A 21,576-nucleotide genomic window follows, 5' to 3' on the forward strand; every position below is an offset into this window, starting at 1 on the left:
AAACAAAATAGGGACCTGGGTTGTCTTTTTTAAAATTTATATTCCAAGTCTCCTTATATCTCAGGCATATTAGCATAACTTGTCTAAAGTCATAAAGAAAAATTGACAGAAAAATGCTTTGGATCACCATATGCTTTCAATTGACGCTGGCGAAAACTAACCTAATGGAAAGCATTTGGTACAGGTTTATTTTTCCTTTGCAGTAACAGCAGGAACATGAAGCCATCACTCTTGGTGTTTATTGTGTATCTGCTATGGTTGAAAGACTGTCACTGTGCACCTACTTGGAAGGACAACACCGATATCCATGGAAACCTGAAGGGTACGTTTGGTTTCTTTATCTGCACTGTGTCCTGTTTGCATGTTTGCATGTCCTGCCGGCATTTACAGTGATTTACAGTTGAGAGATAACCATATTTATCACAGCCTTCTAGTTTCACGGTGAGATGTTCTCTAGGCACTTAAACCAAGTAGACAGGACACCAAACATCTGGAATAAAAATAGAAAATTCCAGTCGAGTATCTGAGAATGTTCACATATCCAGATGTTTGCTATCACACAGATAAAACTTGCCAACGTTTGGACTGCATTTCTTGGTATCGTCCAGATGTTTGGTGTCCTCTAAGCACAGTTTTAATGAACAGTGAAATTCTTTTCTAGCATTTGAAAACTTTAAACAATTAAAGTAATCTGTGCAGTTATTCTTGAGATAGTGAAAGAACGGGTTATGACATCGAATCTGGTTGGTCTATGCTCATTGACTTGTGACCTTTGCTTGAGAGTATATGCTTTGGGTACGGAACACTTAGAAAAATAAATTAGTTAAAATATTGCTTTGGGGTGTCTAATATTAAATTTGGAAGCAAGAATAAGCTCCTTTGGAAGCCACATTGACTACAGCAAAGAGAGAATGACAATGAATTTCATACCCACTACAGGCTTTTTAAAGGTGTGTAAGAGATGTCCAGTAGGTTATTAAGGAATCTTGCATCATATGAGATACTTTCTGGGTTTGATGCCTCCTGGGGAGGCATTTAAAGCTGAAAGAAAGGGAAATTGTTCACTGTGTTTGAGGTTCCCAGTTGGGCATTTAATACAAATTGTCTGTGAAGAAAATTTCAATTTTTTTCTAATATAAACACACTTGAGTTTTAAGTAAAAGAAAAAAAAATGGATCCATGGAAACAGGCCCTGAGGAAAATGACAGGAATGAGGTTAAGTGAACTCTGACTTGTCTAGGAGCTCAGAGGCGAGGGCTAGAAGGCATCATCTATGTGGCCGCTGTGTCCATGTGGCAGCTGCCAGCTGATTCATTGTCATTTGCTTGCAGTTTGATGTGGTAAAAGAATAGCTAAGTCTCTATTGAGGCAACAGGAAAAATCGGTGAACTCATTGTAATTCTGATATATGTAATCTGATCAGACCTCAAAGGAAAAAACTACAATGTATCTTTTAGGTTTTTCTGAGGTTGGAGACATAGATGTAGACGAAGAGGTGAAGAAAGCTTTGATTGGTATGAAGCAGATGAAAATCATGATGGAAAGAAGAGAGGAGGAACATACCAATCTGATGAAAACCCTGAAGAAATGCAGAGAAGAAAAGCAGGTACAGTAATTGAGAATAACACCTGTTCTTAAATATAGCTAGACCATAAATATTGCATTTCTTAGTGCAATTGATAAATTACTTCTTTCCCCTAAAAATGGATTTTCTGGACGGCAGCTCTTAGTGGAGGAAAAGTTTGAAGGAAATTTCAAATTTCTTCCAAGAACACAGTCCTAGCAGAGTAGACCTTTGCAGGACTCCAAATCCAGGAATTTGGGGGATTTGTCTCTGTTAAGGAAGTGCTACTTTCTTAAAAAGACTTTATCCTTAGTCCCTTCTAACTTGGGATATTGACTCAAAAGTGTTCCGGAAGTTTCTGGCTAGATATGTGGTTTCCAAAGGTTTTTGATCTTCTATTCCTACTACTAAAATTATTATTAGCATTCACTCCTAAATTTATGCCCATTAATTTATTTATGTTAGACACATGAATTGCAACCATTAATATCTCAAGGGTGAGGTTCATCACTAGCCAGGGTGGATATTAAGTCCATATTTCAAATAACCTTCTGGATAGTATTTTGAAATGTTTTAGCCGATTGCCAGATCTGATTAGATCATAGTTTTACTTCGTCATGTGACCAAAAGCTTATAATGAAGAAGTGTCAGCTCTGCCATTTGCTTCTTGTCTACCTGAGCTTAAATTATTTGTATTTTTTAATCTGCTGGGTATTTTTTTTTTTTTCAGGAATCTTTTTAAGCCTCTTGTCCATTTAGTGAGGGCTAGTCTATTGAGAACTAGATAATAATAGGATCATTTACCTGTGTCCTCTTAAATTGGCAATTGATTGCAATCAGCCCCAAGGGAATAAAGAACGAGGGACACAGGGTCCATGGACTGTGGAGGGCCCCACGTCCTCAGGGTCCTCCTGAGCAGCTGGTGACATGCAATGGTCTGACATAAGCACCACGAGACAGCCCCAGTGTATATTAAATAGTACATCAGCCTAGTTAATTTCTTTATTCAAATGCCTTTACTCAATAGCTGCAGTTCAAACTATGTACGTTAGCAATGGGAAAGACACATTACAGTTGACTCTTGAACAATGCAGGGGAAAGGGGTACTGACCTCCAGTCAAAAACTTGCATATAACTTTTATCTCCCCAAAAACTGAATTACTAATAGCCTACTGTTGACAAAAGCCTTACCAATAACAGTCAAATAACACATATTTTGTGTGTTATGTGCCTTATATACTGTATTCCTACAATAAAGGAGAAAATATTAAGGATATCATAAAGAAGAGAAAATACATTTACAGTACTGTCCTGTATCTATCCACATCTAAGTGGACCCATGCTTTCAAACCCATGTTTTTAAGGGTCAATTTTATATCCAAATGTCTCTAGAGGATGTTAAAAATTGTTCATATGTTACAGTACTGAGCACATGAACTTAGTACAGTACAAGGCTTAATATGTTTCTAAATTATGCAGTATTGCATGGCTCCTCGTTTAATACCATTAATAATGAACATAACATTCAAAACAATTCAATTATTTTCCAAAAATTATTTTCCAATGTTACCCTTAAATCAAAGACGAAATCAAGACTGTAACAAAAATAATTTGGAAAATATTTTAAATTTTAACAGGAGAGTCAATTACTTTAAAATTTTATTTTTAAAAGTTTGTGAATGTGGCAAAATACACATAACATCCAATTTACCATCGTCACCATTTTTATGTGTGATAGTTCAACAGTGCTAAGTACCTGCACACTGCTGTGCAACCAAGCTCCAGAATTCCTCCCCTCTGGCAAAACTGAAACTCTATACCCATTGAACAACTCCCCATTTCTCCTCCCTCTACCATCAGTTTTTAAGTTAAAACATAAAAATAGAAGTTTTACTATTTCCCCCTACACCTATACCTATAGACATGTGAATTGGGGGGCCCCAAACTGCAGGGAGCTGCCTGAATTCTTTATTTCTGAGCACGGTGGCCTCTGGCCATCCCTTAAGCCTCTGGAGCAGGGCTGTGTGACAGGCTGACCCCACAGCTATCCGTGAGCCTGTCACCAGACTGGTTGATGTTGTGGCCACACCCTACACCCCTTGTCACACAGGGTCCCTCGCAAGGAAAGGCAATCGCCTGACTAGCAGCTGCAAGCCGTCCTCCCTTTAGGCAGCAAGCAAAAGATTTAAGGAAACCAAAAATAGCTCCTTATGAGGAAAATGTGGAAGCCCCCAGAGCTGGGTTCTTCCCTGGTGGGCTTGTGAGCTGGCCCCTGGGAATAATGACACTTGATAGCATTTACAGGCCGTTTATAAAACACAGTATCACATGTAATCCTTCCAACATCTACATCACCCATTACTTTCACTTTACAGCTAAGGAAACTGAGGCTCATGATGTTCCTGAACGTGGTAACACAGCACTCTGATGAATGACTGGGGAGAAAGTCAGCAGGCAGCGCTTGTCTGTCTCTGGGACCCAGTGACTTTGTTTTTCTCCCTTTCCTCAGCCACCCCACAAGCCAAGGGTGTAAAACTATGAAAAGAATGCTCCAGTTAGGGGTGGGTCGAGTAAGCAAATGTAAGTTCAGTTAAGGTTTGGACACTCAAAAAGTCCATTTAAAAATGGAAAAACCTGTTTAACTCTGAGTCTCCCCCGCCCCAAAATTACTTTAAAGTGAAGATAAAGGATACTTCAGACAAATTATGACATAGCAACTATGAGATTGGTGCCCCTAGTCTCCCAGCGCAGAGCACCACCTATTCTCAGGGGACCCAGTGTCATCATGGATCCCTCCGCAGCCCCTCCCTATTAATATTTAGTGAAAGCATCTGAAACTAACTAAAAGTGGGAAACCTCGGGGCGGGGGGGCATAAAGTGATTTGAACCTAACACTAAGTTTATATGGGACTTTGATACTCTGTAAACTACAGGAATAGTCAGTGGGTGGGACATCTAAGGGGGAAACAGAAGGAATGGGCAGGGCATTCCTAAACAAGAGATCTTCCTCCATGACAACATTTCACTACCAAAACTTGGGACATGTGATTTGGTAACTGGTTTTTGTTGTGCTCTTGGAAGCGAGTGGAAGGAAACAGATAATAACACACTAGGTGGCTTGCTTGCTTATCTCACTTAATACAAAGCCTTAAGAGGTAAATCCTATTGCTATTCCTATTTGCTGAGGAAGATACTGAGACTCAGAGATGTTAAGTAATTTACCCAAAGGTACACAGCAACAGTAGTTTGGAATTGGAAATAGTGGGGTTTTGGTTTATGGTGACAATGAAAAGAATATTTAAAACTGGGACTGACTTAGGAAATGTGGGCAGTATTGTTTCCTGCCATGGTGGGGTAACTTTCTTGAGAAGATGTAGGAATTCAAAATTGTTCTGCAATGCCCAAGGAGATAAGAAAATCATCAAAGGATTCTCAGTGCCCACATGGTTCTTTGGGCTTAATATGCCAGGGAAGGGTGATTTCTTTTTCTCTTCCATTAGATAAAAATGCACACTAAATTGGTTTTAAGTACATAAACTTTGCTCCCTCATGTGGTTTTCACTTAAGGGAGTCACTCTTAACTCTGAGACTGGTTGATGGAGGAATCCATTATACCCCATCAGTCCCCTGAACTAGGTCTCAGGCTTGCAGGGAGCCAGTCTTTAGAAGTCCACACATGAACGGAGGTCAGGGGTCTAGGCAGGGGTGCTGGCCTTGAGGGAGGTCCTGGGACAGGGTTGAGGTTCTCAGGGACAGGTGTCACTTGGGCTGGGTTCCGTATCACCCAGAGTGGGACCTGGACACGTACAGCAAGGCACCACGAGGGGGAGCACTTGGAAAACGAGAAGAAAGAAGCATCCCCTCCCCACCTCCCCAACCCCCCCCTCCAACGCAGCAATTAGAGTGTAACTTGCTGGGCAGATTAGATTTGATATGCAAGAATTGCACTTTCTTGCAATGTTTAAGCATATACAAAAATTAAAGGCAGCATAAATAAAGGAAATAAATTTGTAAGCTTTATAAGCCTTAAAGCCCACTTTCCACATCTTCCAAGAACTAGATGTGAAGACAGACAAGTAAACAAATTATAGTTGTCCCAGAGTGGGGACCATGTCATGGTTTACCCACATCTAGTGTAATGGTTGTCCCATAGCAAGTACCCAATAAATAGCTGTTGAATGAATGAATGAATAGATGGATAAGATTTGCAGTCTTCAGTAGGGATCAATCAGTGCTCCATTTCTTAATCAAACAGAAAGGTAGATTCAAGTAGATCTGTCAGCAGCCAGGGGCCTGAAGAAAGAACAAAGAAGTACATCAGAATATGTATGTTTTTTAAATCAGCTATGGTACACACAGAATTATGAGATGGAAATAGGATATTTGTTTCTCCTTTTTAATTAGGAAGCCCTGAAACTCATGAATGAAGTTCAGGAACATCTGGAAGAAGAAGAAAGCCTATGTCAGGAGTCTCTGACAGATTCCTGGGATGAATGCAAGTCTTGCCTGGAGAGTAACTGCATGAGATTTTACACAACCTGCCAATCTAGTCAGTCCTCTATGAAAAATACGGTAAGGGAAAAATAGAGCTCAAGGTTTCAGAATTCTTAAAGAACCTACTCCAGTTTAATTTTTTTTTCCAGTTTAATTTTTAAAAATTAATTTATTTTGCTATTTAGAATAGAGATGCCTGACCTGGTATTGGCCTTTTACAATCTAGAATCTAACATTCATGCTTGCTTATGTATGAACCACCTACATATATTCAATTTATCAAACGGCCATTCAGTGTTTGTCTCTCCCTATAATGACACTGTATATATCTCTCTTAGAAATTGTCTGAATCTTTCTGCCTCTTATTATTTGTGAACATGTTCCCACTAGATTGGAAGCTCTTTGAGGGCAGGGACCATATGCTATCTACCTTCATGTAAGCATCGTAGGTATCTAATAAATGCTGAATTGAATTCTGAATAATAGTATTATAGTCTCTGGTTTCAACCTGCTTTAATTTTTTTCCCTGGAGGCCAAACATTTGAAGACATTCTCGGCTTCCTGAATCTCTCCTTTGATAGGCCTGCTCTCTTCTGAAAACACACCCATAAGCACACATTCATGCCCTCTTTAGCCACATCTACGCATGTCCTGCAGGACTGGCATGTTTTCTTTTTTGTTCCCTTTGGCTCTCATCTGGGCAGAGGGAATCACAGAGGGTGGTGACCTGAATAGGATGAGTTCTGCCCCATAAAGGGCTCCTATTGTATTGGCCTGAATTTCTCTTCCCTCCAAGAAGTGAGCTATGAAAGACAGTGAAATTTCCCTCTCCATACCAGAGCATGCACTAATTAGAGTATGTTCCTGGGGTGGCAGTGCCATACCCAATTATAGAGTGAGCAACCCCTAGGACAATTCATCTGCCAAGTTAATTTGCCTCCACTGTGAATTGCATCTGCTCTATTTTTATAGCCCCGGTCACTCTCCGATATACCCAACTACAGTGGAATGAGCACTGGCTGGAAGGCGGGAGATTTGGGGGCCATGCCTGTCTGTGCTGGTTGTGCGACTTTATGAATATTTCTTGGGGCTTTAAGGTTTGTTTTTGTGGATGGATTCAGGCAAACAGAAGCTGGCAGAGAAAGGGGCAGACAATCGACCCAGATTACTTTTTGAGAAAGGCATGAGTGATCTAAGAATTCCTGGAGAATCCTTTGAACAGCACTGGGATGCTAGCGCTGTGATGTTTGAGAGTTGGTATGCTCCGTAACAGTCAGCATGGCCACATTACTACCATGTAAGGGCAACTGTGTTCTGACACTAACTTAGGTACCATATAGATGGAGAGCATGGTGTGACTGCTGGAAAAAACTCTTCCACTGAGTGTAAAATTCTACAATTACAGCTTCATTTCTTTGACTACAGCCAAGGAGGGCTTTGATCACTACTAATATATAACCATCCCTAAGTAACCTATTTAACTCTATCAGGCATCTATAATATAGCATGAATGTGTTTATCTTTTCCTTTCCATGGACGAATTTATGAGACAAGCAAGAGGAGACCATCAAGTCACTAAGGACATTCCACTGAATGAAACAAACCACCCCCCCCAAAACCCTAAGACAGAGGTGAAAGGCAAGAGCCTTCTTCGCGGTTTTGGGGTAACCTAGACTGTTCCGTTTAGACCATGGCATGCCAACCACTGCCGGTACATCAGGTGTGCACGATCCTGTCAACAATACTGAAAACTTGGCCTTTTTAGGCCTTGGGTAGGCACATATAAACAAGGAAGAATTTCAGATCCTCTTCCCACATCAAAGTCAAAGGTACAAAAGTGTTAATAAACGATCTTAAATCTTAAGTCTTAATTTTGCCCAAAATTGTTTTTTATTTAGAATGACCAGTATAAATGGACTTTAAAATTTACAATAAGAAATGGTCCATGTCAATTATACTTCCATTTAAAAATAATAAAATATAATTGATTTAAAAAAAAAAAGAAATGGTCCAGAAAGAAAATTAATTTCTTATTCCATTTTTTCCTCCACCCCACAGGTCGAACAGTTTTTCAGGAAGATATATCAATACCTGTTTCCTTTCCATGAGGATAATGAAAAAGATCTCCCTGTGGGTGAAAAATTCATTGAGGAGGACGCACAAGTGGCTCAAATAGAGAATGTGTTTAGCCAGCTGACTGTGGATGCGAGATTTCTCTTTAACAGAAGCCTTAACGTCTTCAAACAGATGCAGCAAGAATTTGACCAGACTTTTCAATCATATTTCATGTCCGATACAGACTTAATGCAGCCTAACTTTCTTCCAGCTTTATCCAAAGAGCCAAGGGAAAAGGCGGATCCTGTGCAAGGTTGGGACATTCCCACCTTCTTCCAGCTCTTTTGTAATTTCAGTCTCTCTATTTATCACAGTATCAGCACAACCATCACCAAGACACTGAATGCAATAGAGGATTTACCAAAACAAGGCAAAGGCAAGTATTAAAAGATGAGCTTTACTTAGATGTCAATACTAAGGTCAAGCTTGGTTTACCTTTGGAAATAGCACATTTCTAAGTCATTGTACAATGTTTCTGAGGGTGACAATTTATGGAGAATCAAAGTTTCAGAGCCTCTTAGAGAAAGCTTTGAAGTCGGCCAAACACCATCCCTCCTCCAATATTGTCAAGAGCCCTGTGGGGCTGGTATCTCTTTTTAAAGCAGATTTTCAAAGCTGAGAAAGAAAATGCTAGCAGCGTGAGAAGTTGAACAAAACAGTTGCCTCCTTTATTAAAACTCATGTAGATACGCACAACTCTGTTCTGCTTGAACATCATGCGGTTTCCTTAAAATCAGTCTAGACTCCTCAACTCCCAGTTTGGGAAGGAGCCTAGTGTCCTGTATTAACCAGGTCACGTTGAGTGCCCTGCACAGCCTCCTCCGCATCACCGCCATGATCCCTTAAATCATAACATTTATGCACAAAACCACAGAAGATATTCACAGACAAACCCAAAACTACAGAAATCAGAGTATCTGTAAAGGATAAGAATTGCCTTCTACCAATGCCAAACATGCCCCAAGATATTCCATGTTGGAAACATAATGCTACTGTGTGTCTTGAGGCAGGAGATACCTTCCTTGGGATTCTGTGGAGTGGCTGGGACACAGCATCTCAGAAATGAGAACTGCTGGGTGGGCCAAGGTAGGGTCTACATTTCCCTAGACTTAGATTTTATAGACCTCAAGCCTACAGGAAAGAATACTCCCCTCTGACATGAAAAATAATGTGGGCTCCTTCTAGAAATCCTGCCATTTGTAAAAACATGAATGAACCTGGAGGACATTATGCCAACTGAAACAAGCCACACACAGAAGGACAAATACTATATGATACCTCTTATATGAGGAATCTAGTCAAAGTTATGGAAGCAGAGAGTAGAATGAGGTTGCTGGGAGCTGAGTCAAGGGGGAAATGGGCAGATGTTGGTCAGAGAGTACAAAGTTTCTGTTATGCAAGATGGGTAAGTCCTAAACTTATAAGTCCAACTGTGCTGGAATAGCGCCTATCGTTAAAAACACTGTACTGTATACTTAAACATTTCCTAAGAGGGTAGATCTTATTATGTTAAGCATTCTAATGATGATAATAATAATAAATAAGAGGGCAAGAGAACATTTTTGGAAGTGATGGATAGGTTTATAGCATAGATTATGGTGATGGTTTCATGGGTTTATACTTCTCTCCAAACTCTCCAAGTTGTATATATTAATTACACACAGCTTTTTGTATGTAGAAAGAAATGGGCTCCTTCTAGCTATTTCCCCATTATACCAGCTGTACCTGGCAACATCTGAATTAAATTCTCAAAATTACCATTACATTGCATCACTTGTCTCTATATAGAAGGGACCTACCTTACAGTACCAGAAACTGAAGCCAAAAAACACCGCATGACATCCTTCCCGTCCCATTCTTCCATGAGCAGAGAACAGCCATCATTACTGGAATCATTGCTGGGTTCTATTTCAGGGTCTGGAAGACTTTCTTGTAAGTCAGGTGTTTTCTCTGGTATTCTATTCTAAGATTTCCAATATTCAGGAAAAGCATCAAGGCAGTAGACTAGATATATCAATGCTGGGGTGATATTAAATAATTTTTGCCTGAATTTTTAAATAGATATCAATTGTTTGGGGATAATATTCCAAATGTGCTCATTAGAATAAAATAATACCCCCTCCATCTTTCACATTGCATACAACCTTATATGTGGGTTGCTACATTCAAACGTGCACAAGAGTATATAGTGATCCATCCACTTTGAAATCGAAATAACTTCCTAATCACTGCAACTCCCTCCCACCCCACCGACTAAGAATGTAGGTTTCCACCCGTTCTGCCTCAACTTCCTCCTCATCCTCGCAGCCCAGAACCAGCCCCTGCTCAGCTGGCCTTCTGCACAACCTCCACCTTGATGATAACCTGCATATCCAGAGCCCCCTGTAATGCAAAGGTAATGTAAATACAAATTTGAAAAACAAAAACAAAAACAAAAAAGCCTTTCCTCTGCTATCCCTCCTTTAACCAGACAGCACCCAGCTAGCCCCACAGAGGAGACATTCTCTTCTCTGAAGAGCACCTGTGAACTATTTATCAAGAATAGTCAGGCAGGGGCAGTAGGGTATTTGCAAGTAGTTTCCATTACTCTTCTGGACAGGTGGTAGGTGAACAATAAACCTAATGCTCCTGGAAAATCTGCCTAATGAGAGGACATTTTGACCTTTGCCCCTGTGTAGACAGAATAATAGCTTCCCAAAGATATCTACACCCTAATCCTCAAGACCTGTGAATATGTTGTGTTACACAGCAAGGGGAAAGTACGGTTGTAGATGGAATTGAGGTTGCTTGTCAGCTGACCTTAAAATGAGGAGATTATTCTGAATTATACATGTGGCTACAAGGGTTCTTAGAAGTGGAAGAGGGAGGCAGAGTAAAATCTATAGAGATGGTAGCATGAGAAGGACTTGGCCCTACTTCGCTGGCTTTGCAGGTGGAGGAAGGGGCCCAGGAGCCAAAGACTATAGTTGGCCTCTAGAAATTGGAAAGGCAAGGAAATGGATTCTCCCCTAGAGCCTCCAGAAAAAAAAAACCACTGCCAACACCTTGATTTTAGGCCAGTGAGACCCATTTCAAACTTCTGAGCTACAGAACCAGAAGGCCATTGGTGTTATTTTGAGCCAATAAATTTATGGTAATCTGTTACAACGGCAACAGGGAACTAATACAATGGCCAACACTGACTGAGTGAGCGCTGTGTATCTGACAACCTTCAGGGATGGGCTTTGTCATGACTGTCCTAAGAGCTAAAATTAGAAAAATAGCTAAAATTGAATAATGAGCACCATTAGAAGAAAAGAGGCGATAATAAAAAAATCTGAAACGTTGGGGCACCTGGGTGGCTTAGTTGGTTAATCATCCAACTTTTTTTTTTTTTTTTAAGATTTTATTTATTTATTTGACAGAGAGAGACACAGCGAGAGAGGGAACACAAGCAGAGGGGGAGTGGGAGAGGGAGAAGCAGGCTTCCCGCTGAGCAGGGAGCCCGATGCGGGGCTCGATCCCAGGACCCTGGGACCATGACCTGAGCTGAAGGCAGACGCTTAACGACTGAGCCACCCAGGCGCCCCCCAATCATCCAACTCTTGATCTCAGCTCAGGTCTTGATCTCAGGGTTGTGAGTTTAAGCCCCGTGTTGGGCTCCCACAATGGGCATGGAGCCTACTTAGTAAAAAAAATCTGAAATATTTCGGTTTTTAATATTTTTATTTGATTGAGTGTGGGTTTCATTTTAGTCTTCATATGGGAGAATTTCTTTCCTACTTTGGTCTTTCTAAACTTCAGTTCCAGAATCTGTTGAAAGAGAATAAAATAGCTCTTGTAGTTGTCCTCTCTTGCTTTATAAATCCCTGGAAAGGTTAGAGAAGATCGTGTGCAGTAGATCTGCATGGTGTGGTAGCTTGGTGCAGTGCTGGATGCTGGGAGATATGAGTTCTAATCCTACCTTAGAGAGCATTTTGACTTTAATTTTCCCTTTGAGTGGGGTGGGGAGACAGAGGCAGGTGGGGAGAGTAGATGGTTGATAAGAGTGACGGCACCAGAGGTAGCTGCCTAGAGGGGTCTGGAGGTTCTGTGATGGGTTACGGCCATGCACAGGATGAGGAATTGGTATCGGATGGTCCTGGAATTTGCCATCCCTGATCTATATACCAGATATTAATCTAGATGCTGGGAATAAGACAATGATTATGACACAGTCCCTTTTAGGAGCTCAGTCCAGAGAAAGGAAAACAGATCACTGGACAATTACATTACCTTCATTACCATATTGTAAGCAAAAATGACAGAAGAAGGTATGGAAGAATGGCATGATTTCAAATGACAAGGCCAAATCCCTTCTCTCAGTGTGTGTGTTGGGGGGTCGTCTAACAGACAAGATAAGAAAGCAAACAGTACAAAAAGCAGAGACAAGCTCTATAGCAGAACTCCTCACAGGGGTTCTGGGGGGTGACAGGGGACAGTTCAGGGAGGCAGCTGGGAGGCCACGACTTTCTATTCAACAAAAGGAGACGGTTACTTTACACACCACGTGATCTAACCAGTGCCTCCAGTTTTTAAGCAACAGACTTCACAATTCATCTCAAAATGAAATGTTTCATTTTAAAATGTTGTAAATTAATAATAAATGTTTCCTAATGTCAAACACTCAGTTAAGAACTGTCAATTTTCTGTTGGACAGACTTCTTTTTTACATCATCATTTTCATATGAATTTTTAATTCTTCCAGAAAAAAAAAAGGGTTTCTCAAAAGTTGATCAGCTTTAGATGTTTTCCTAAATCTTTGACCCATTGTTCATAACATTATATATATATGAAATGTAAAAGGAATAGAAGAAAGTAAATGGCTACCACCCAGCTTTAGAAACAGACATTCCCAGTACCTTTGAAACTCCAATGTACTTCCCAATTATAGCTGTAAAAAATTAAAATAATTATTAGAAAATTTTTAAATAGGAAGAAATCCAAAGAAAAAAGTGGCCTATAATCCCTTATTTAATCCATTGACATCAGAAATAATAATAAAAATAAGACACACTAAATTTAAAATAATTCAAATATATAAAAGAACAAACAAATGAAAGTTGCCCTCTCTCACCCCATCAAGTTTCTCTTCCAAAAGATTCCTCATGATTTCTTCCAGAAAATAAAATTATATGCATTAACTTTTCGGAGGGGGGGGGCAGTGTACAAATAATCATAGTAATGTGATTGTTGGATCAAAGAATACATGCAATTTTTAATAGATGTCAAATTGTCCTAGCAAATGGTTGCCACAATATGCCCTCCTATGATTGAAGACAGAAAGATTTTAAAAGAACTGGTAAGAAAAAGAAATGACATCACGTCCATGCCTTTAAAATGCAGACTCTAATAACATTAATGTGCAAACACTATGTTACCTGCAGATTCTAACCATGGAAGCCTGAGTTCAAAGGTGTTTCCTGTGCAAGACAGAGGACCGTGTGGAAAACTTGGCCAGAATTTGTCAGAATGTTTCCAGTTTCATGCCAGATGCCAAAAATGTCAGGACTACCTGTGGGAAGGTAAATTATTATTTTCCAGGCTTTCAATAGTATTCTGGTTAGAGGTCAAAATCTCTCTTTTACAAGCATCATAGGTTCATTCAAGCACTTTTTTTGCATACTTATTCCCATCTGGGGGTGTTCAGTGTAGGTCTATAAACTTTTATTATTCAAAAGTAGGCCACTTGCTTTTTCTCTTATTTAAAATTCCATCATTGCTCCTATGACATTTTTTATGGTTATAGACCAAGAACCACTAATGTATGCAAAAGAGAAGGTAGGAGCAAATTAGGGCACTCCTTCCTTCTTACCGCAAGGAAAAAGAAAGCCCACCATGGAAGCAATCCTCCCATTGTATAAGCAAATTATTAGCCAAGTGAGTGTTTGTTTGTTTTTTTTTAAAGTGGCATTAACTCTTTCCAATTGGTGGGTTAATTACTAATTAGTATTTAAATATGTAAGGTGGCTCCTCCTCAGAAACCACGTAGCCTTTTGCCTCCCAGACCTGGCCAAGATGGTGAGAAATCCTTCCCTCCCCGGCCCCTCCCTCTCCTCCCTCCGTCCCTCCCCTTATCTCCTTTCCCTTCCCCTAACTAAAGTTACCCCTCCCATCCGCCAAAGCAACCCCCACCCACCAACACATTGTCTTACAAAAGCCAAGAGATTTCAATTCCTACGCTTCTGCTTTTCAACTCGTTAAAGCCCTGAAGGAAGGAGTTGCTAAAAGGCAAGAAGGTTGGACCTTTTTGTTATTTCTCCTGAATGGCTAATTCAGTGACTCTGCACCTCTGTTTCATCACATGGAGAATGGAAATAATAGATCTATTTTACATAGGTGTTTTGCAGATTAAATATAATGTCTACCATACTAATGATTTTTGCTATTTAGTTTTTGCTTTTTAAGTCACAGTTACAAGGTTGCATGCAGAAACAGAAGTTTTTATAACAGAAAAATATGCACAAACACCCTGATCATTTACAAAAATAGTCCCACTCAAACATCCCATCTATGTATCATTAACTTCCTTTCATCCAGTTAAAAGCTTTGACAAATAATCTCTGCCTGTCATAAAATCATATAGAAGATGGGGAGAGGGTATTGGAGGAAGGTGGTCAAGAAATCCAAGCTTCCAGTTATAAAATAAAGAGGTGCGAGGCAGGTAAGCTACGGCAGGATGACTTTCGCTATAACCGAAGTGTGACATCCAGGAAAATTGGTAGGAGAGTAGAACCTAGGAGTTCTCATCACAAGGAGAAATTTTGTTTTCTTTCTGTTGTATCTATATGACATGATGGATATTAACTAAACCTATTGCAATAATTATTTCAAAATATATGTAAATCAGACCATCGTACTGTACATCTTAAACTTAGTGATATATGTCAGTTATTGCTCAATAAAACTGGAAAATTATGCAAGGAATCAGATAATATAGTACAAATGCCTTGGATAATCAATATACATCAGACAAAGTGTTAGCTACAGTACACATCGGATAACACAGAATACATGCAATGTGAATTGCTGCATAGATAAAACATCAAAGAAAGGAGGCTCTATTGTGCTCCCATACAACTTAAAACTTTTATTATAAACGTCCATTTTGTTTTAACGGTATAAAGGGTAAAAGAACAAAACCCATGTGCCTAAAACTGGATTCAGAAATAAAACATTACTGGGCGCCTGGGTGGCTCAGTTGGTTAAGCGACTGCTTTCGGCTCAGGTCATGATCCTGGAGTCCCGGGATCGAGTCCCGCATCGGGCTCCCTGCTCAGCAGGGAGCCTGCTTCTCCCTCTGACTCTCCCCCTCTCCTGTGCTCTCTCTCTCTCATTCTCCCTGTCTCAAATAAATAAATAAATAAAATCTTTAAAAAAAAGGGGGGGGGCACCTGGGTGGCTCAGTTGGTTAAGCGACTGCCTTCGGCTCAGGTCATGATCCTGGAGTCCCAGGATCGAGTCCCGCATCGGGCTCCCTGCTCGGCGGGGAGTCTGCTTCTCCCTCTGACCCTCCCCCTCTCATGTGCTCTCTCATTCTCTCTCTCTCAAATAAATAAATAAAATCTTAAAAAAAAAAAAAAAGAAATAAAACATTACCAAAATAGATGAATTCCCTTCTGTGTCCCTTCCAGATCATATCCTCTTCAGCCCCTCAAAAGGAAACTGCTATTTTGAATTTAGTGTTTATTATTCCTTTGCTCTTCTTTATACTGTTATCACGTGTATGTATATATAACACACACAACATACATAACAGTGTTTTGCATGTTTTTCATTTTATATTGTCAAAGTATGATTTTTAAGTTTAAAACTATGACTCATACAAATATAAAATGAGCACGGGTCAAGATGAATTTATCCTATATAATGAGGGAATCTGCAAAGCGTTAAAGCTGTTGCAAAGGAATACAGGAGAGACTGAAGAATTTATAGTCAAAGATAGACAGAACGTGGAAGTTAGATTGCACAATTAAATATAAAACTAGTTACTGTTCTAACAGGCAATAAAATCATAAGTTTTGCAGTGATGTTTTCTATCCGACCAAAATAATTTATATGTCTACTGGACAAAAGAACATTTGCAACTTTTCAATTTTGAACATGTTCATCTAAGCACATAGAATCTTGCCCTGAGCACCAGTAAGTGGTAAACCCAACAAAAGATCATTTCCCTAGAGAATCAAAGAGGCTTTAGGTGGGTCTCTTAAACAATGCAGCTGTTCTTTTGCCTTATTTCCAAATTTTGGATGATTCTTCTTAACAATGTAAAATATTATTGCTTATGTATTCATTGGCAACTTGGCTTGTCACAGTATAGTTTGTGAGATTTAGCCACATGAGTATGTGTTCTAATTCATTAATTCACTGCTCCGTTAGTCTGTGTAGGCATATCACAATTTATCCATTCTCCTTGAGTCTATTTAAGTTGCTTCCATGTTTTGCTATTACAAACAGCTCTTCTACATTTTGCCAAACAATAATTTTGCCTCTTCAATCAACATTTGATTCTTTCCTTGTTCAAAGACGAAGCACATAGCTATAATTATAGATGTAAGATCTTATAATAAATAAATCTTATATTTGATAAATATTTTCCAAGACATCATAAATCTTTTTGTTTTCCCACTAGTTACCATACATTTTTGGTCCTGATTTTAAACAGATTTACTGTGAATCTTTTCCTCTTCTCCCATATCAATTACTAGTACTGGGTATACACCCAAATTCAAAATAGTAGTTTCCCTTTGAGAGGACAGAGAGGGGTTTTGATGTGGAAGGGGCACGGTGGGGCTTCCTCTGTTTAGGTAGTATTTCATTTCTTAATATAAGTGATAGGCACATGGGATTTATACCAAGGAACTTCTGTCTCCTGCCCATTTTGTTATATAAGACCATATAATTATCAGGGGCACCTGGGTGGCTCAGTCATTAAGCGTCTGCCTTCGGCTCAGGTCATGATCCCAGGGTCCTGGGATCGAGCCCCGCATCAGGCTCCCTGCTCGGCGGGAAGCCTGCTTCTCTCTCTCCCACTCCCCCTGCTTGTGTTCCCTCTCTTACTGTGTCTGTCAAATAAATAAATAAAATCTTAAAAAAAAAAAAAGACCATATAATTATCAATTAAACTAAATCCCTTCTGAAAGTGATGTGAGTATATAAACAATTACTTAAGAACAATAGGCATAAACTGGCAGAAGGGAAGGTATGAATAGTAGATAAAAACAAAATTATCACAATAATTTGTGGTTTCTTCCATCAAGAGATGTTTTATATTTTGTATTTATTTTATATTTTTTATGGTTTTCTAAATTTTTCCAAGTACATAAATCTGGGGTTGGCCATGGGTCTGTCCTTAGTGAATGAGGCATTGACAAATGTGACCAAAGTACAGGCTTGACATGTGCTTGTAAATTAAATCTTGTTCTGGGGCATCTGGGTGGCTCAGTCCATGAAGCGTCTGCCTTAGGCTCAGGTGGTGATCCCAGGGTCCTGGATCCAGCCCCACAGCAGCAGCGGACTCCCTGCTCAGCAGAGAGTCAGCTTCTGTCCCTCCCCACCCCATTCATTCTCTCTCATTCACTCTCTCCCTGTCAAATAAATAAATAAATAAAATCTTAAAACAAAACAGAACTTCTTCCTTGCTGTTGGACAACTATCTACTACCATGTGAACATTTGTGTATCTCCTTTGCAGAAATGTCTACTCAAATCCTCTGCCCATATTCTAATTTTGTTATTTGTCTTTATCATTGAGTTGTAAGAGTTCTTTATATATTCTAAATACTAAACCCTTATCAGATATATTATCTACAAATATTTTCTCCCATTCCCATGTGCTGTCTTTTCACTTTTGGAATAATGCCCATTGAAGTATGAAATTTTTTCATTTCAATCAAGTCTAACTTATCTATTTCTTCTTTTCTTTTTTGTATTTTGATGCCATGTCTAAGAAGCCATTGCTGAGGCTCAGTCAATTAAGCATCTAACTCTTGAGTTCAGCTCAGATTATGATCTCAGGGTCATGAGATCAAGCCCCACATGGGGCTCTGTGCTCAGTGGGGAGTCTGCTTGAGATTCTCTCCCTCTCCTCCCTCTGCCCCTCCCTCCACTCACCCTCGTTCTGTCTCTCTCTAAAATAAATAAATCTTAAAAAAAAAAAAAAAAGAAACCATTGCCTCATCCAAGGTCACATAGATTTACACTTATGTTTCACCTACAAGACTTATATATTTAGTCCACGTGTTTAGGTCTCTGATACATTTGAGCTCATTTTTGATTGGTGTGAAGTAGGAGTCCAGTTTCTTTCTTTTGCAGTAGATATCCAGTTGTCTCAGTTCCACTTCTTGAAAAGACTGTCCTTTCCCTCATAGAATTATCTTGGCACCTTTGCTGAAAATCTATTAACAGCAAATATAGGGTTTATTTCTAGACTCTCAATTCTATTTCATTGACCCATATGTCTATCCTATGTCAATATCACACTGTCTTGACTATTGTACTTCGTAGGGAGTTTTGGGAAGTGTGAGTGGTCCAATTTTGGTTTTTGTCTTCTTTTTTAAGATTTTATTTATTTATTTGAGAGAGAGAGTGAGAGAGAGAGCAGAAGTGGCGTGAGGGGCAGAGGGAGAAGCAGACTCCCTGCCTAGCAGGGAGCCCGATTCAGGGCTTGATCCCAGTACTCTGGGATCATGACCTGAGCCTAAGGCAGATGCTTAACCAGCTGAGCCACCTAGGCACCCCTGTTGTTTTCAAGATTGTTTTGGCTATTCTGGGTCCCTTGCATGCATTTCCACATAAATTTTGGGATCAGCTTGTCAATTTCTGCAGAGAGGAAATTCAGCAGGGATTTTGATAGGAATTGCATTAAATTTATAGATCAGTTTGTGGACTATTGCCATCTTAACAATATTAAGTCTTCCAATCCATCAACATATCTTTCCATTTATTTAAATCTTCTTTAATTTCTTTCAAAGATGTTTTTTAGCTTAGTGTATAAATCTTCCACTTAAATTTTTCATAAGCAATTCATTCTTTTTAATACTATTGTGAATGCAATTGTTTTCATAATTTCATTTTTGGTTTGTTCATATTTTATAGAAATACAATATTGATCTTGTATTCTGAATTATTTATTAGTTTTTATATTTTTCTGTGTGTATGTATTCTTTAGGACTTTCTATATACAAGATCACGTCATCTGTGAATATAGTTTTACTTTTTCCTTTCCCATGTGATTCTATTTTCCATGAAGTTTCACCTTTGTTCCATGAAAATCTTTTTTCCTGGGTGGTACTCTTTAAAAGAAGAAATGAATATCCCTTGTAGAATTCTGCTTGCCTAAATCACGAGGCAATCACCACCTTCTTCCCCCCATAATTAAAATATATATATTTATATTACTATTCTAAAAGTTAACTCTGAAGTTGCAAATGAAGACGTTTTAAAAGAATATCTGAATCTCCTCTCAAATATATACCATATCTTTTTGTTTGTTTGTTTTTAGAGGGAGAGAGAGACTGGTGGGGAGGGGCAAAGGAAGAGGAAGAGAGAGATCTTAAGCAGGCTCCACATGAGGCTCAATCTCACAACCCTGAGATCATGACCTGAGCTGAAATCAAGAGTTGTATGCTTAACTGACTGAGCCACCCAGACGCCCCTCAAGTGTATACTATATCTTGTTGACTGTGACTCCCTTCATTTTCAAAATGTTATCTTGAATCACTTTTCCAATGTATGCTACTGCAAATTTGTTTATTTTTTTAAAAGATTTATTTATTTTTAGAGAGAGAGAGAGAGAGCATCAGCAGGGGAGGGGCAGAAAGAATCTTTCAAGCAGACTCCCCACCAACTGAGGAGCCCGATGCGGGGTTCGAGCCCACAACCCATGAGATCATGACCTAATCTGAAACTGAGTCAAATGCTCAACTGACTAAGCCACCAGGTGCCCCAAATTTGTTTACTTATAAGTACAAGGGGCTCCTTCTCCTCAAGATCCCAAAACAATTTCTGAAAATGTATGAGATGCCAGGGAATCTTGTGTTATATCTTCAGTATCAAAAAGAAACCAATAAACTGATGTGTAAGACCTCAGATGAGGTAGTCACCAGCTCTGGTTGGTGGATTCTCTCCTGCCCCTATCTTCCTGAAGGCATGGCTTTTTGGTAAACAGTTAAAGACACAGTTTAAAGAGTCTGTGGTCTTTCTCCACAACAACAACCTCTTATGATCTTCCATGCCCTAACACAGACACTTCCATAGTCTTTAGATAATCTTTCCACAGTATCAAGCTGCTCATCAGCATAGCTATGTAAATTCCTAGAATCCTGATTCAGTTCAGATGGGCTGCTGTACAATATAGCACAGAGCTGTAGAATCATAGTGTCTTGTCAGCACAAAGGTTGATTTCTCACTCTGTGCTGTGTTAATTACTGTTTGAGTGGAGGTCCTGCTACACCTCTCACTCAGGACAATGCAGCCTTAGTACATGGAGCAAACCTAGTTCCGCCATCTGGGGAAAGGGAACATGATAAATCCTTAATTGTTCCTTATGCTTCCTCCAGAAGCAAGACCCATCACCTTGAAGAGGGCCACACCTAACTTCAAAGTGGCAGGAAGCACAATCTCCCATGTGTCCTGATCAGAAAATCAGTGAGTGGCCCTAATGACCCTTCAGAGACGCTACAGAAAGAAGGAAAAGAAAAAGGAACATTTGCTAAATCTCCAGTGTGTGCCTGCCCTGTGAGCAGACAGTTCACAGTGTTATTACATTCACGCCTATTTTACCTAATTGAAAACTCACTGAAGGTCCAAAGGCTGGAAATAGAAATAGAAAGCTTAAGGGTTGGGATTTAAACCCACATCACCCAACTCCAAATTCCGTGGGCATTTTCCTTTACCATGTGACTTTCTTCTTTGCTAGACTGTCCTGATGTACCCGAACTACACACAAAAGTAGATGAGGCCCTCGCATTGGTCAACATCTCCCATCAGCAGTATGCCCAGGTTCTCCAGATGACCCAGCATCACCTAGAGGACACCACATATCTGATGGAGAAGATGAGAGAGGAATTTGGCTGGGTGGCTGAACTGGCAAACCAGACTCCAGGAACTGAGAACGTCTCCAATTCCATAAAGGTAATGGAGAGACCCAAGAACAGATATGGAGATGATATGTGCATACATTGATTTTTTTTTCTATTAATTCACTTCTTAAGTACATCTGCATTTGAAAACAAGCTGTGGGAGGATATTCATATTTCCATTACGACTGTATTCAGCCTGACTTGATATAATGTGTGCATGGTCCTTAGAAACAAGAAACTCTATAAAGAAAACCAATTTAAAATGCAAAATACTTTCTAATCCAGACATGGCCATATAACTTTT

General features: G+C 39.6%; 1 protein-coding gene across 1 annotated transcript; it reads left to right on the top strand.

Moving 5' to 3' along the window:
• Nucleotides 1-216: 216 nt before the first annotated feature.
• CLUL1 (clusterin like 1) lies at nt 217-21,375 on the top strand. The gene is made up of 6 exons (XM_045887957.1): nt 217-322; nt 1,458-1,606; nt 5,969-6,136; nt 8,117-8,549; nt 13,579-13,716; nt 21,110-21,375. The coding sequence occupies exons 1-6, from the start codon at nt 217-219 to the stop codon at nt 21,373-21,375; spliced, it is 1,260 nt and encodes a 419-aa protein (XP_045743913.1).
• Nucleotides 21,376-21,576: the final 201 nt, after the last annotated feature.

The sequence above is a fragment of the Mirounga angustirostris genome, unplaced genomic scaffold (assembly GCF_029215605.1).
Source record: "Mirounga angustirostris isolate CCGP_5_RB_7025 unplaced genomic scaffold, mMirAng1.0.hap1 SCAF_14, whole genome shotgun sequence".
Classification (NCBI taxonomy): domain Eukaryota; kingdom Metazoa; phylum Chordata; class Mammalia; order Carnivora; family Phocidae; genus Mirounga; species Mirounga angustirostris.